The sequence below is a fragment of the Hylaeus volcanicus genome, chromosome 5, assembly GCF_026283585.1.
Source record: "Hylaeus volcanicus isolate JK05 chromosome 5, UHH_iyHylVolc1.0_haploid, whole genome shotgun sequence".
Lineage (NCBI taxonomy): Eukaryota > Metazoa > Arthropoda > Insecta > Hymenoptera > Colletidae > Hylaeus > Hylaeus volcanicus.
Window position 1 is genome coordinate 10,416,303 of NC_071980.1, and position 15,019 is coordinate 10,431,321.

At 40.1% G+C, this 15,019-nt stretch overlaps 5 protein-coding genes and 2 long non-coding RNA genes across 9 annotated transcripts in view; 4 read left to right on the forward strand and 3 right to left on the reverse strand.

The window, feature by feature from the left end:
* The window catches only part of LOC128877211 (uncharacterized), a 45,155-nt gene extending 44,025 nt beyond the window's left edge, over nt 1-1,130 (forward strand). Inside the window, exon 23 of the mRNA XM_054124329.1 lies at nt 14-1,130. Coding sequence (XP_053980304.1) covers nt 14-721 — 708 coding nt within the window. The 3' untranslated portion in view covers nt 722-1,130. The remainder of the gene's footprint in view (nt 1-13) is intronic.
* Nucleotides 1,058-2,110, reverse strand: LOC128876944 (general odorant-binding protein 69a-like). Its single transcript, XM_054123791.1, has 6 exons — nt 1,979-2,110; nt 1,797-1,872; nt 1,648-1,739; nt 1,482-1,584; nt 1,343-1,407; nt 1,058-1,256 (listed from the first exon to the last, which is right to left on the reverse strand). The coding sequence occupies exons 1-6, from the start codon at nt 2,087-2,089 to the stop codon at nt 1,239-1,241; spliced, it is 465 nt and encodes a 154-aa protein (XP_053979766.1). The 5' UTR covers nt 2,090-2,110; the 3' UTR covers nt 1,058-1,238.
* Nucleotides 1,636-3,371, forward strand: LOC128876946 (uncharacterized). The gene is made up of 3 exons (XR_008457158.1): nt 1,636-1,764; nt 1,969-2,859; nt 3,257-3,371. It is a non-coding gene; the product is annotated as an uncharacterized LOC128876946 (long non-coding RNA).
* Nucleotides 3,369-5,295, reverse strand: LOC128876945 (general odorant-binding protein 69a-like). Of its 2 annotated transcripts, none has more exons than XM_054123793.1 (6): nt 4,933-5,295; nt 4,299-4,386; nt 4,144-4,196; nt 3,928-4,072; nt 3,657-3,721; nt 3,369-3,570 (listed from the first exon to the last, which is right to left on the reverse strand). In XM_054123793.1, exons 1-6 carry the CDS (start codon nt 5,008-5,010, stop codon nt 3,553-3,555), a joined length of 447 nt encoding a protein of 148 aa, XP_053979768.1. In that variant the 5' UTR covers nt 5,011-5,295; the 3' UTR covers nt 3,369-3,552. The 2 variants fall into 2 exon arrangements, with proteins under 2 accessions (XP_053979768.1, XP_053979767.1); XM_054123792.1 differs by having other exon boundaries at nt 3,916-4,072; nt 4,933-5,239.
* On the forward strand, nt 4,395-4,998 carry LOC128876947 (uncharacterized). The gene is made up of 3 exons (XR_008457159.1): nt 4,395-4,578; nt 4,655-4,727; nt 4,861-4,998. It is a non-coding gene; the product is annotated as an uncharacterized LOC128876947 (long non-coding RNA).
* Nucleotides 5,296-6,628: 1,333 nt separating the features above from the next.
* LOC128876937 (uncharacterized) lies at nt 6,629-12,317 on the forward strand. Of its 2 annotated transcripts, none has more exons than XM_054123779.1 (8): nt 6,629-8,898; nt 9,018-9,286; nt 9,367-9,784; nt 9,904-10,303; nt 10,381-10,595; nt 10,684-10,934; nt 11,015-11,268; nt 11,369-12,317. In XM_054123779.1, exons 1-8 carry the CDS (start codon nt 8,785-8,787, stop codon nt 11,683-11,685), a joined length of 2,238 nt encoding a protein of 745 aa, XP_053979754.1. In that variant the 5' UTR covers nt 6,629-8,784; the 3' UTR covers nt 11,686-12,317. The 2 variants fall into 2 exon arrangements, with proteins under 2 accessions (XP_053979754.1, XP_053979755.1); XM_054123780.1 differs by having other exon boundaries at nt 6,634-8,898; nt 9,907-10,303.
* Nucleotides 12,318-12,466: 149 nt separating this feature from the next.
* On the reverse strand, nt 12,467-14,933 carry LOC128876939 (mitochondrial chaperone BCS1). The gene is made up of 7 exons (XM_054123783.1): nt 14,488-14,933; nt 14,208-14,399; nt 13,911-14,050; nt 13,609-13,803; nt 13,310-13,543; nt 13,053-13,223; nt 12,467-12,982 (listed from the first exon to the last, which is right to left on the reverse strand). Exons 1-7 carry the CDS (start codon nt 14,616-14,618, stop codon nt 12,768-12,770), a joined length of 1,278 nt encoding a protein of 425 aa, XP_053979758.1. The 5' UTR covers nt 14,619-14,933; the 3' UTR covers nt 12,467-12,767.
* Nucleotides 14,934-15,019: the final 86 nt, after the last annotated feature.

A 15,019-nucleotide genomic window follows, 5' to 3' on the forward strand; every position in this document is an offset into this window, starting at 1 on the left:
TTTCTTTTTACAGTGTACTTACTTGTTCCGTCTGAAACCAAACGCCGAGGTGAACGCGCATATCCAACGCACGAGCCCCGACTCCATAACAGTGAAGACCGGAAAAGACATCCACGGTCTTCGGTTGGTCGCGTTCCATCCGATCTCTCGCACCGACGTCTCCGTGCACGTCGTATCCGCCCAACCAGAACATTATCGTACCCTCAAGGTGAAACTGTGCAGGGAGGATATGCCCGATTCCCCCATCCATTCCACCAAGCTGGAGGCTCAACAGTCGAACAAGATGGGCACCAACTACAACGCAGGATTTCTCGTCCATCTACCCCCGTTGCAAGCCGACGGGAAGAAGTACTTCGTGCAGTTGGAGTCGTCGTTGTCCCAGTCTATGCACAAATACAAGACCGTGCCGATCTACTTCGAGGCTAACTCGTCCTTCAAGTACGTGAAGCTGACGTTCAACGCCGAACGAAAGGTGGATCAAAGCGACATGAATCAGACTTCGGTGGTCGCATTACCTTTCATAATGTTGGTGGCGTTCGCGTTCCTGAATCGCGAGAAGATGTGGACGTGGTTGAACGCGCTGATCGAGAGGCGGTCGAAACCAACTCCTAGCTCGAGAACCCCGATACAGGCGGTTCCCATCGACCCAAGAGCGGACGACATTATCGTCGAGCAAATAATGAACATTAACAAAAGAAAGACCAAGCCACGCAAGACGTAATCGATATTTTTCGGTTACCATGGTCGCGGCACCTTCGAGAATCACTCGTTTTAAGATGGTTTTGAACTCTAGCTATTTAAACAAAAAAAGAAAGTGGATTTTTCGTTGATTTGCATGTATACTGCAATCAGCTCGTCGAATCGAACCGTGTTTCACCCGAACAAGCAAGTACCCCTCTAAGACTACGAACTCTAGGAAAATGTAAAAGAAAAATCAATTTTGTGGAGACACTCTATGCTAGGTTCACACTGTAAATATCACACAGGATTTAACGTAAGTGTTCGTCGTATGTGATAAACTGGAATGTATGTATTTTCAACGAATACGCCTTCGCGAGTCACCATCGTTTTATTATACGTTATATATGTTTTCAATTCGTTACTGAATTATACGTTGACATGTTTTAAAGGTTTCGTCGTACTCTTCTGTCGTCCACGACGAATCATTCCTTCCGCTCGCTGTATACGGTGCTGCATTTTCAACGCATGTTTTCAGTCCTGGGCGTCGACGATGACTTTCATGGAGCGATAAATACCTGCAGGAACGGAAACAAGAAGAACATCTTTTACTAGAGGAAAAGCAGTTTCCTTGGAAAAATTGAAAATCATCGACCCAACTTACCATGGGATTTTCGTTGTACAAGCACTTCATGAAATTGAAGGCTTTGTCGCAGTTATCTTTTCCAGCTAAAAGTAGAATAAGCGTATCGTGATCTATTTTACAAAATGGAGACTCGCAAAGTTACCACGATGGTACGTACGAGGATCAACGCAGGTGTCGATCATGTCGAAAACCACTTCCTTGTAAACTTCTGGTATTACTTTCTTCAACATATTGTACTTTATCTTACCAGTTTTGTCCATCTGTTCAACAAAAAAACAGGATAGTTATAATAACGACGGCGTGGATGGGTACGAACAACCGACCATGCTGAATTTCTCTAGGCAGCACTTGAAGTAGCACTTCAGGTTGTTGTCGTCATCGGGCATTACACCGTATTCAAAGTCCTCGATGGCCTCTGTAAAATGGAAGGGGTATATATCGTACGTTCAATCAGTCGATAAACTTTACTTACTAAGAGTCGTTTTGGTCTCCGCGATACATTTCTTCCTTATGCCTGATGTCATTTTCCGGAAGTCTTCGGGATCAGCCTAGTTTACCATGAAAAAAAAAATATGTATATATATATATATAGATTGAAAGAACTTGAAGGAAATTAAGTGGGTTATCGGTATTCTATCTCACAGAGGTACTTACCGAACCAACACCAATCGCAAAGGCAAATGTAGACGTTATGACGCATAGAAAAATCAGAACGGATTCCGAAGTCATCATTCCTTCGCCCGAAACTTTGGAAGGTTTACACATAAAAACACCAAACAGACTGTGCTGCTTCCACCGATTGGCGGAATATATACATATACACGAGTGTGATTTTGAAGGCAAATGGGAAATAATAATCGGCTGGCAAGAATGTAACCAGCAGGTAGTGTCGTCTACAAGTAAATTGCATCCGTTTCTCGCATCCTTTAATTGTCGAATGAACGCACATGATCGCCTTTGTTCGACCAGGGCTGCTACAAATATTAGCGACGAAACTTACAATCGACGAGTAATATTAGAGCGTTCCAGAAAATATTGCGTATTCGGAAACCTTGGTTCGTCAACGATAACTATAATATCAATTAAAAGGATACAATGTAAACGCAAGGTGTAATTAACCATCCGTACGCGGATGCTATTATATGAAAGGAAGTTGTTAAACGGCTCACTTACCTGTAATGCAACAGTTGATGCTCTAAACGAAACTTTGTTAATTACGGTATCCCTCCTCGGACATGTTTAAGTTTCTTGGAAACTGTGGTCTAGAAGGTGGAGATATTTGTCTCTTAATTGCAGGTTGAAGATCGTTTATGCAACTTTAAGGATAAGAGTTCGATAACACGTCGATTATACCAGGAGATACGCTTAAATTGCGAAAGTTATTCAGGAAATAGGAGAGGAGCGGTTTTTATTTGGAAAGTTTTATTTAAAACATTTTTCGATATCTTTTGTACTTTATATATAGTTAAAAAAAACATTTCTTTCTGTATTGTTCAAAGGTCAACTAAAGCAGCGGTAGTTGGAGATATTTCAAGGTTGGTCTCTCCCCGATGTCGCTTCTCCTCTTCCCACTTCTCGATCGAAATCGAGGTGCGAGGAACGTAATCGGTGGCTTCGCTGTTTAGGCGCGCGTGAATACGTCGATTAATCAATCAACAAAACGTGTTAGACTACTCGCTCTATTTCTAACGCGATCTCGCGCTCGAACACGACCTCAATTGATAATTGGAGCGCCTCGTCATCGGAAGTTGCGATCAACTCGAAACACGGACAATCAAATCTTCCTATATTTCTCAACCGTCAACGCTTCGTATCGCCCCTTCCTCGTACCCTTTATTCAGATTCGAGCGACGGACTATGGAGTAATGGACGAATTGGCCAAGTACTGGAACAATTTTTGTACGAAGAATTCATCAAAATTTCATTACCTAGAGATAACTAGTTCTTGGAACGTAATCTGTTAACGTACTTCCGAGAAACGCGTGTTACTCTATGGTTAGAGAGGGGGTGTACTGATTAAATTGGCAGTAATTTAAACGTCAAGTGATTCGGACGTTTTATTTTATTGGCGTCTCGTGGGAAGGGCTGTATACATCGAAACAGGTACAGTTCCATTACATGGTAAAGTGAAAAATTACTGGACACAGGTTTCAGGGCGTTCGACGAACCATCTTTGCGTGCGTCGTTTTTTTTTCATCTCGTTTTATTTGTTTCTCCCGTTCTGCCCATTAAAACAAGTAGTACGTCTGAAACGATAAAAGAGATGCTTTGTTAACATTCGTACTCATCCGAATCATTGTATTTCTTTTTTTCAAGGATATTTTTCACTCACCCGCGGGGACAGAGACGCGTAGCATTTGTTGAACACGTACGCGTACTCGCAGTTGTCGCCTTGCGCTGAAGAAACCATCGGTGCGAATTAATCGAGTGACCATGCTCAATTCGATCGATCGCGTGTAATCGACAATGGAAAATCATTACGCGTCGTGCACCGACGGTGTAAACGTAACGAAAAGGAAGAAAATTTCGACGACGCCTGATCGATCGACGAGAACGAAAAGGAGAAATAATAAAAAATGTAAGGTAGATACCGATATATTTACCCAACCCCTTGCATTCGCTGATGGCGGTCTGGACCTCCGCCCTGTACGCTGGTATTCTTTGAAAGAACGTGAGCATGCCGTTCAAACTGAGCTCTCTCTTGTCGTCGACCAGGCCGAATTGTTCCCAGAGGCAGTACATGTAACACTAAACGGAAACGGTAGTTTATCTATATTGGATAGAAACGCAGAAAACGCGAAATGTAAGAATACATTTACCTTCAACTGGTGTGTCTCGGGCCACACACCGTTCCTTACCGCCTCGATGTCCACTGAAACAACATGTTATATTACTATTTCTTTAAATTTCAACGCGACGGACGATTACGGATATTCGTTTATGGTTAAAATTACTAATCATAGCGCGCGAGTACCTGTCGCTACTTCTGTCTGCGTTTGACAAGCGTTCACAACACTCGCCGCGGTCGAGATCATCTTGTCAGAGACGAAACTCGGTCGTGTCTACAAAAACGTATAGTTTTAGTTGAAATCGAATAGATCAGAGGTTAGATTAAATCGAGAATCGATGGAACTTGAACGAACATCGGCCCCTTCGCTATGCAACACGTTAGCTTTCATATCGTACTCGGATTAATCCCGATAGCTCGATCGATGGCGAATTTTCTCTACGCTGGAAGCGAGATTTACTCGAAGGTAACCACGGCTACCGTACAAACAATACACGACCCACGATTTTATTCGTTATCTAATGTTAAATGTAATTTTTCAGAAACGAGACAGCCACGCACTCGGAAGAATGGATAGCATCGTTAAGGGGTTACTACGGTGCGGCGGGCTGAAAAGTATATTTGATTATTCGATACTTTCTCTATCAACGCGCGTAGAGTAATATTCATATATTCGTTATCGAATATTAAATTAAATTGTCATGGTCTCTATAATTTTTCAATATTTCAAAATTCTATCGTATTTTAGATTCTTGGCCTGTTGTAACCCCTGAAGAGGAATACACGATTTGAAAGAAATACGCCTGGCAATGATACGTACCCCGCAATGAACCGTCAGCGGCTGGATCGAGCACAGAGCCAGCAAGGGTACGAGGAACGAGAACCCCATGATTCGCATCCGATTACGTCGGTTCTCGCCAAGTCGAGTGACCAATCGATTTCCGATCGTCGGAACACCACCAGATACGATAACGATTCCTAACCGCGAGTTCTTGCTGCCCGGAAATCCGCGAGAATTTTGCGAGGATCTCTCCGGAGCAACGCGATTCGGTGAAACTCGACACGCCTCGGTTTGGCTCGGGTCGGGGGTGGAACACTCGGCGATGCGACGCAAAGCGCAGCTCGTTTATCAGCGCAGATAACGCGCTTGTAAACTTATAGATACTGATCACGCAGTATCTGCAAGCTCCTGCAAGCGCGAGGGCGCGGCTAAAGATCGACTCGACGAAGAGATCTCTAGATGGAATCTTTATTCGTTCGAATGTCGAACTAGTCGAATGCGATGCGAATATTGAATAGTACTACTCAAACGTATTAATTGTAACGATTCATCGTCGTATCTAAAATCTAGAAAATCTAGAAAGTAAACAAGTCAACGCTCCCTTTGAGCTGCACACATGCACAGGGACGTTAGCATTCCCGGGCATTGTCGAGTTATAAATCTTTCATGTTATTCGCGAAAGTTCCTCTTTATTGATCCAGATATCATTGCTCCATTCATAGTTGCACGTAGCACGTGATACCATCGCGAGTTGTCCGTCATAGGGTGGTCGAATCTTTAAATTCTAGGTCAGGGTGTAGCACGTATAAACGCAGGTTGATTGGCGGATGTTACCAGTTTACGATCTGTCGACCCTATACATGTAATCTCTTCTTTGATGCCGTTACATTTTCCGTTTAGAAATAGCAACAGGACAGGAATTATTCGCCGTTAGATGAAGTACGAATTAGAAAAAACACGAGAGTATTCATGAGTATTAATTTCACACTTCAAACGACATCGTTCGGATTAATTTATTGTCTTATACTGCATTGCCATAGGATTGACTGCTACGCGATAGACAGATAGGCGCGATAGGCGTTTTATTTCATATAATTTGATACAAAAACAATATATCGCAAGTCCCGATTCTCTGTAATGTTTAGTTTAGAAGTTATATTTACAATAATAAATTTCGAGGCATTTGACCATGTTTTTGTTTAATATAATTTATCAGAAAATAATATAAAAAACATTTAGCTTATAAATTATATTCACGAATATGGTATTATCATACTTTAAATGAACACAACTTCTAAACTAAACGTGGTAGAGAATTATGGTTTGTCTGTGGAATATGGTTTGTCTTGGAAATATGGCATTGTCTTTTTTTATACAGAATGTCCACGCTAAAGTGTGACTTTAGAAAGATGATGACTTGATGACTTTGGAAACATATTTCAATAACTATTGATGATACGAAAAAATTGTTTGGATGTAAATTGCCGGAAACAATGGGCTCTATATTGTAGCGTAAACGAAATTATTTTTATATTATTAATTTAAAGATATGTTGGTAAAGTGTCGTTTTTTTTTAAATGGAATCATGCGTTAGTGCTTTTCAAGGAGAATTCATTGACTCTCTATGTATTTACTCGATTTTTATTAGTTTTCAAGATGTAACGCTTCGAAATTTACTGATTTTCAGGGGAAAGGTATCGTTTTGAGTTACAAGTCGTAAAAGCGATCCTATTGTTGCAGTGTTTGACTCTGCCCTTTGAAACCGATAGCAAGAAACATGGAAAGTATTGTCCATCACGGTCTACCTTTGAGGATGCGGCAAACTTACACCGTGATGGACAATACTTTCCATGTTTCTTACCGTTCGGGCCTGCCTTTCCGAGCGTAGACCCTTGTTTATCGGTTTCAAGAGGCAGAGTCAAACACCGCAACAATTGAGTCGCTTTTACGACTCGTCACTCAAAACGATACGTTTCCGCCGAAAATCAGTAAATTTCAAAGCGTCATATCTTGAAAACTAATAAAAATCGAGTAAATACATTAACGGTCAATGAGGGGTCCTGTGCGCCTGGGAAAATATTTGAGCTCCGTGCTCTACATATAACTTAAAAACATTTATTTCTTAACAATTTACTTCTTGAATGTGTAAACATTAAGGGTCAATGAATTCCTCTTGAAAAGCACTATCGCATAATATCCTAAATAATATATAGTTCCATTTAAAAAACGACACTTTACCAACATATCTTTAAATTAATAATATAAACAAAATTAGATTATAAGATTACTAGATAAGGAAAAGGGGATATAAGACAAGGGAAGGGGAGACAAATCTAAAAACCCATAAAGGTATGGCAATAAAATAAACAACAACAAACAAATAATATAAACAAAATTTCGTTTACGACACAATATAGAGACCATTGTATCCTGCAATTTACAATCTAAACAATGTTTTCGTATCATCAATAGTTATTGAAATATGCGTCAGTCACACTTTAGCACACCCTGTATATTAAATAAAAATTCGGTCAAATCCACGAAAATCGTAATAGTGCCAGGAGATTAAAAACATTCAAAATTCGAGTCGATGAACTTCAGCTTATCTACGAAGTTACGAGGGAACCAATTTTGTGGGTCAATATAATTCCGGCGAAGGTGGGCGAACATACCCGAGCTAACCCTGAATAACACGCGTCGAGTACAGTCGTCCGTCAAAATTATTGACCATCGTCGCACTCGCCTCCATCGAAATTGTAGCTAATACGTAAAACATCAGTGCGTCGTTATGAAGGAAACGTATATAAACGGTATCGTTTCCATGAAATCTCTGCAAAGTTGTTTAATATCTGGCCGAGACTCGTCGTTACGCGAAATGTCACTCGTTTGACATAACCTTCTCGCTGTACATACATTTCCCGCTGCTCGGTAGTACAGTCGACTGATTTTCTATTGACGGGACTCCATTGTGAACCTTCTTTGACGAAAGAAACGAGCACGAATTTGTGAAGAACACGTTTAGCTCTGCGTTCATCGAGTTCTTTGGATTCATCTCCGTTCCTTAAAATGAAACGGAGTCGATAGATTCCTCGAGGATGAAGCAATTTCGAGGGACTGTACGGTCGATGACACAGTACAGTCCACCGAATAAAAATTGACGATGCCGGTGCATTATCGGGACGATATTCTGACCGAAAACGTTTCGTGTCTTAGCTGAAGACTTTTACCATTTTACGACAGCTCGGAGAATGTTTCCCAAGGAGGAAAAATCGTTTCGAAAACGATGCTCGAATGGAAATTGAAAGTTCCCGTGACACGGAGCGAGGACAAAAGAATCTCGACGGGACTGTACAGCCGAAGTTGTATTGACTTAAGTGTTTTCTTCGAGCGAGTGCTTTTCGTCGAAAACGAGACATATAAGGTGTATCGACGGTGAAATTACAAGGTTTCGTCCATGCGTTGCAACGTCCACCGTGCGATTTCCATCGAAACGAAAGTTGTCCGAGTAAATTCTTCGAGCGAAATCGTGTTCTGTAAACAACGCAATTGCATTCCGTCGACGCTAAGGTTTCGACCTGTCCGAGCACTTCTGACACGGTGCGATGTCGAAGACGAGAAAGAAACAATATTTTTCGAAAAGCGTTCGCGGCGGGACCTCGATCGTTAGATAAGATGACCAGGCGGATCGTTAAAATTCGGAGATCCCGCGACAAACGGAAAGGACGATTGCACGGGGCTAATTAAAATTTTGAAAAACTTTCGGATAGAGCACTGCCACTGTCACGTGGTCTCTTCTATTCGTACGTCAGTTTTCGCGTAAAATTTAAAATTTTTCACGGGTCTTTCTTGCCGTACATCTTTCTTCCAAAATAATTTTAATAACTAATCGAAATGGGGAAAACGAGAGGAGTGCACGAAACGACCCCGGAATTAAGAAATCGAATGGTGGGAATGTACGAGGCTGGTTTGGGTTTGCGAGAAATCGCGGCAGCCGTCAATTGTTCGGCAAGTATATTTAAAAAATTGTATTATGAATCAATCTGGTTCATAAGCAACCGATAATATTACTACTATGATTTCAACTGTTATACTTATCCTCCCTCTGTTGCTTCCTATTTTTTCAGCAACGTACAGTGAAGAGGTGGTTGAACAGATTCGATAAAGAAGGCACTGTGGAAACAAGAGAACGATGTGGACGTAAAAGAGCCACCACCTCAGAACAAGATGAAGCTATTATACGGCTTGCCACACAGACACCTATAACAGCTGCTAAAGCTGTTCTTCCCGCTTTGGGACTCAACTGCTCTGTAGACACTATAAGAGAAAGACTACATAAAGCAGGAATTCACAATTGGAGTCCCTCCCGGAAATACATGCAAAGAATTCCACTTGGGTTGGTTCTTGGACACTTGAATTTTTTATATTTATTTGCTAGTCCGATTCAATTTTAAATTCTCTAATTTTTGTCTACAGCGACACGGATGGTGTTGCTATTCAACAACCTGTATGGAGGCCCACTGGAACGCAGTTAGGGAAAAAAAAGTCTTCCAAAGATTCTAGTAAAAACGATAAAAATACAGGCACGACTAAGAAAAAGAATCCCTCGTGGAAAATTAGGGCTAAAGATGTATACGTAGGGGATGGTGCTCCGGTAGAAAACGCAAAACAACCAACCGAACAGCAGGAATTTATATTTTCGCAACAAAATGCTCCTCAGCCTCAAGCTACCGAAATGCAGTCGCCATCCCAACCGTTACCTTCGAATCAAACGGAATTTGGCAACGCGTTGAGTTTAGTTCACCAAGATCAGCCCGTTTACCAACACCCTGGTTTGAATATCTCTCAAAATTGGCCGCTGGATTTGGTGCAAGGAAGTCATCATTATCCGCAGGTTTGAGCCCTTTGTTCAAAGTAAAATTTACGCGGACATTCATCCCGTCGTCGGACTCTAGCTTCTCGGAATTTTAGGGCCAACCTAATCTAATATCTTACGAACAACCTTTGTCGCAGCAGCTTCAGGAGTTACGTACGCGTCAAGAGCAACAGCAACATCACGAGCAACAAGTGCGACAAACGATTCCGGATCAAACGCATAGTCTCGATCAGCAACGTCAACTCAAAGTAGAGCACCAAATTCAACATCAGCAGCATCAAGACCATTTACACTTACAATTAGCTAGTCCGCAAACCAATACAAACACGAACTCCGATACCTTTAACTCTTGTAGTTCTCAAGACAGTAACCAGTCTTCTAGCGGTGAACTTAAGCAAACCGAGAATACGGCGAAGCCTGTGAAGATGGAACGATTTTTGCCCGTTAGGTTGCAGGAAGATCCTCACCAGTTTTTGGAACTTCCGGCACAGAACGAGCCGCCGCGTTATTTACGAGTCACTGGCGATGACGATACAGGTTATTGACAAGCTATTACGATTATAAAATCGTCACTTAAACCATTAAAAATCAAATCTTGTTCCCCTTTATTTTAGGATGCAAGAATCAGGATCAGGTGGTCCTGCAACCCGACAGGCTTCATTGTACGTCGAAAGAAGATAGCGAAAGAAACATGTCGCAGAAAAGGAAAAAGAAAGGTGGGAAAGCGAAAGGAACGTTGGAAACTAGCGTCGAAATTCGAAATCGTATGATCGGCATGTCGGAAGCGGGCTTGTCCACGCTGTCTATCGCGCTCGCGATCGATAGATCGGTAAGAAGAAGATCGTCTTGATGGCTTCGTATAATTATATAAGACTATCTTGGTGATAGCCGTATACCGAGTACTTGTTATTAAATAGGAACGTACCGTTAAAAGGTGGTTAGAACGTTGGCATAAAGAAGGCAACGTACAGACGAAGGAAAGAAAGGGTCGTCGTCGAATCACGACTAAGGAACAAGACGAAGCCATAATCGCTATGGCTACCCAGCAGCCTCTGACCGCGGCTAAACACGTTGCGCCAGCTCTGGGCTTAAAATGTAGCGTGGATACGATTAGGGAAAGGCTTCATAAAGCTGGTATTCATAGTTGGAAGCTCGGAAAGAAGCAAGGGTCTGTATAAAAAGACGTTCTTCGTTATACAGATACTTTCGTGTACACCAACAAGGGATCGAACCTTTTGATCGTTTTAGGGAAGGAAACGCTGTACACACAGTGCACCTTTGGCAACCCAGCGGAAATCGACCAAATAAACCAAAAATGCTTGGCGAAAAGAAGAAAAAATCAAACGGTAATAGAAAACGTGACCAAGGGTCGAGGAACACCCCGAAACGGCTATCTTCTAAGAGAAGAAGAACCGAGTCTATATCGGTGAAAAGCGTCTCGCCGTCGGCAAATATGATACCAGAACAGCCCACTGTTTTACCGTTTCATAATCCTGCAACAAGTGCGTCCCCTTAACCTCACCACTGTACCTTAATTTATTCTAGTATCGTGTCTTATCACGCAGAGAAAACTAATCAATAATTTTGAAAACCACTTTTCAGTGGCGAATTATGTTTCAGCTCCTAACATAATGCAACCTGTCCACAATATTACCGCAGCTCTTCCTACGCTTGCTCAACCTCAACCTCCGCCAGGTCCACCACCAGAGCCGCAACCGATACAGCCAATGGGTCCTATGATGCAACAAAGACCTGACTGCAGGTTAGCACCGGCTATCGTGCCACCTGTGTCTGTGTCGGGACAGGAGAATACCGGAGTTGCCTATCCATCGTGTATGGTTGGAAATAATAGTCACACAGGTCACAACATGGAACAACCAGACCCCTTAAACTACGAACCTTATATATGGAGTTTCTAAGCATCAAGGATGATGTATATAGACATCATTGAATCGTAAACTATTCAATTTTGATATTTTTTACCGTGCCGTGTGAGATTCATTTTGATCGTTAAAGCTATTAGCTTTATGTTAGCGCTTTGAACAATAGTGTCACGTACGACACTGATTTGAACGGTGAACCGCATTTACGAAAGTATTTTAATGTTTTTTAAGGATGCTAGAAAAAAAAGAACAAAAGTCTGAAAATAAGTACCGTCAAACAAATATTAACAACCCAGTAACAGATTCTGTTGGAGTTTCGACGTGTACTAATAATTTAATGTACTATCTCGCTAAATATAATTCTCTAGTCGTAAAGCGTGTCTGATAAAGCAGTTTGTTACGTATTAAAAATATTCGAACAAAATATTCGAATGGTAACAAACCGAGAAAAAGAATGACATCTAACTCGATAACGTTTTTTTTACATCATTTTCAACATGTAATGACGAAATTAACATACATAACGTTGTGCAATGAAGTAAATGAAAGATAGTACTGTTTCGTGAGAATATTGCCTTTTATGAAATATTTTTTCATAAATTCAAATTGCCCAAAATGAAGAGACGTGGATGAAATAGTATTTTGAAACGTTTTATTTGATCAATTATGTTGTGATTTCAAAAAGTTATAATTTTAATGAAATTGGTTGAACCAATTTAAATCAACGTGGAGGAACACGTTAATGATTGTGTACATAGATAGATATACATATAAATATATGTAGTAAAAAAAATATATTGATGAGAGTAGAAGAAAATAGTATACAACAATGTTTATTTTGGTACAATGTATTTTGTCTCTGGATCGTCATTCACGATGCGGTAATGTCGATAGTAACGCAATAATCGGAATAAACGCTATAAAAGTGAGAAGTTTTTATCTATGTAGAAATTTCAAATTATTAGAAATTAAATTAGCGGATGCGCTAATTGCATAATTAATATAAATATGAGAACGTGAATGCTCTATGATATCTTTGTCATATTCGTCTCAACGTTTATATACATTTTATTATAAAGCTTTACAATGCTAATGTCTGTACCTAATAATTCATCCTATCACGTGAGTTCCCATATGTGCGAAATATTTTTTAGCACTTCATCGGGGTTGTTCTTATAAAACATAAAGAATCCTTGAATTTGCGCTGGACTAACATTTTTCTTTTGTGATATAACATCTTCCGCAAATTGTTTAGCAAGTTCTTCTGCTTTATTGTCACTATTTTTATAGAATCGTAAAAACATCTGCTCCACTTGTTTGTTGCTACACCAACCTGAAATGAGACACGAAGTCGATATAAAATCGTTAATATCCGATATAAATCGAGTTCAAATGTAACATACCTATGTATTCTTTTACATCCACTCTACCTGGCCTAACTAATGCAGGGTCTAATCTTTCCAAGTAATTAGTTGTCATAAATAGAATTCTTGCTTCGGTAGAAGCAACACCGTCCAGACAGTTTAATAAGCCGCTAAACGTTACTCTATTCAAACCGTCGTACGCAGATTTAACTAAAATAAAACGTATCGAAATTGGTAATGCAACTATCGCAAGACAAATTCCATATCCGTTTTAAATTTGCAACACGCGCAGTTACCTTCTCTACTCTCTTCTCTGCTGGCAAATGCTGCATCGATATCTTCCAAAAGTATAATAGTTTGTTGAGGAGCCACAGCTAATAAGTGATTTAATCGATCGTCCGTTAAACCTCGCTCTGACAGATTTAAAACGCATATACCTCGTTCTAATTCGCCAGCTAAGGCGGTAATGAATGACGATTTACCGCAACCCGGTGGACCGTATAATAAATATCCTCGACGGTATGGAATTCCTGTGTAATTAGTTAACGGATTTATTTATCGTGTAACGTTTATTTTAAATGATTTATTTACGTACCACGATCGCCATACCACGACGGATTATTTATAAATTCGCGACAGTCGCTTATTATTCTGTCCGCGACGCCAGTGTCTAAGACAACTGACTCTAGTGGTCTTCTTTTCTTAGGATGTCCAAACTGCCTCCATTCGCTTCCCATTGCAGTATACATTATGGTTTTGCCTTCGTGCTCTTTCAAAGCCATTTGTCTAGCTACAGATCAAGTGTTTATTATAATTATTCATAGCAACAAGCACTATTTACTATTAATTTATTCTACTTAATTTATCTTAAATTAGTACTAGTATATCAAATTTTACCTTCTTCCAAAATATTGAAATATATGCTCCTGTCCCTTCCAAATGCTGTCAGCTGTACTGTCTCGAATGGTATACCCATTTGTATATCAATTGTTTGTTGTTCTCTTGTTCGTTCTACCCTTATCCAATTCCCTTGGTATCTATTAATTTGAACAAACAAATTAAAATTATACAACTTTCACCTTTACCATCGAACCATTGCCCTAGAATAACTTAATAATTATATTTTAATAATTTCACGATTTCATACTTGTTGTAAATTGAAGTATCGGACCATTAAGTACAGTTATTTCTAACCTAAAGAAATGAGTTCCAATACTTGGTATGAAATCATATCTAGTTTTTATGTGACCTGTTTCTTTTTGCTCGAAACTTGTCTCAACAGACAGATGTTGGGTTTTCCTTGCACCCTTATGCGTGATCCATTGCAGGAGCCACTGGTAGCTTTTGTCCCGACAAGGGACTTCCAAAGTAATCATGTAATGTCGCCTATGTTTGAAGAAAGTCATGCATTAAAAGACAAAAGAGACATTTAAAGATAGTGTTGTATAAAATGTAATCTTTATGTGAGCAATACCTGAACAATATCATTCCTGCTTGCATCCCTTTTCTCAACAAAGCTGCTCCAGCTCCTAACCCAAACAGGCCAAAGCCAGCTCCGAAATAAGGATTGTCAGATAATGTTTGCATGTAATCTATTATAGTCATGGTATAAAGATTTGTTTCTCTCAAAATATGACCAGTATCAAATGTATCAAATGAATTGAGTTCTTATCTTGTCTAATACTGTAACCAACTGTAACAAGGATTCAACACCTGTTCCACGCGATATACACGGCACTGTGCTACGTTATATTCTGAATGAGATTAGATATAATACTCGTACTCCATAATAATATAATAATACTCGAGTATTTATTTATTACATGATATTCAAGCAAGTAAGAAAATCGTATAATAGACGATACTGGATAATCTCTTTTTGTGTTTACAGAACGTGCTAGGAAATTTTACGGGACCCTTTCGCAAGCGCGTTGGTAATTCTGAATGAAATTTTGTAAACAATTCGATTCTTTGAAACGTATCATCAACAATAATGAGATCTGTGC

Excerpts from the sequence above, each read along its gene's own strand:
- LOC128876945 (XM_054123792.1), bottom strand. The coding sequence starts at position 5,010 with ATGCGAATCATGGGGTTCTCGTTCCTCGTACCCTTGCTGGCTCTGTGC. Across the intron at positions 4,387-4,932 it reads CGCTGACGGTTCATTGCGGG|ACACGACCGAGTTTCGTCTC; the intron begins GTACGTATCATT and ends ACGTTTTTGTAG. Across the intron at positions 4,073-4,143 it reads CCGAGACACACCAGTTGAAG|TGTTACATGTACTGCCTCTG; the intron begins GTAAATGTATTC and ends GTTTCCGTTTAG.
- LOC128876937 (XM_054123779.1), top strand. The coding sequence starts at position 8,785 with ATGGGGAAAACGAGAGGAGTGCACGAAACGACCCCGGAATTAAGAAAT. Across the intron at positions 10,596-10,683 it reads CGCTCGCGATCGATAGATCG|GAACGTACCGTTAAAAGGTG; the intron begins GTAAGAAGAAGA and ends GTTATTAAATAG. Across the intron at positions 11,269-11,368 it reads GTTTCATAATCCTGCAACAA|TGGCGAATTATGTTTCAGCT; the intron begins GTGCGTCCCCTT and ends ACCACTTTTCAG.
- LOC128876939 (XM_054123783.1), bottom strand. The coding sequence starts at position 14,618 with ATGACTATAATAGATTACATGCAAACATTATCTGACAATCCTTATTTC. Across the intron at positions 14,051-14,207 it reads ATTGGAACTCATTTCTTTAG|ATACCAAGGGAATTGGATAA; the intron begins GTTAGAAATAAC and ends TCAAATTAATAG. Across the intron at positions 13,544-13,608 it reads GTCGTGGTATGGCGATCGTG|GAATTCCATACCGTCGAGGA; the intron begins GTACGTAAATAA and ends CTAATTACACAG.
- LOC128876944 (XM_054123791.1), bottom strand. The coding sequence starts at position 2,089 with ATGTGTAAACCTTCCAAAGTTTCGGGCGAAGGAATGATGACTTCGGAA. Across the intron at positions 1,740-1,796 it reads GGAGACCAAAACGACTCTTA|AGGCCATCGAGGACTTTGAA; the intron begins GTAAGTAAAGTT and ends TCCATTTTACAG. Across the intron at positions 1,408-1,481 it reads CGACACCTGCGTTGATCCTC|CTGGAAAAGATAACTGCGAC; the intron begins GTACGTACCATC and ends TTCTACTTTTAG.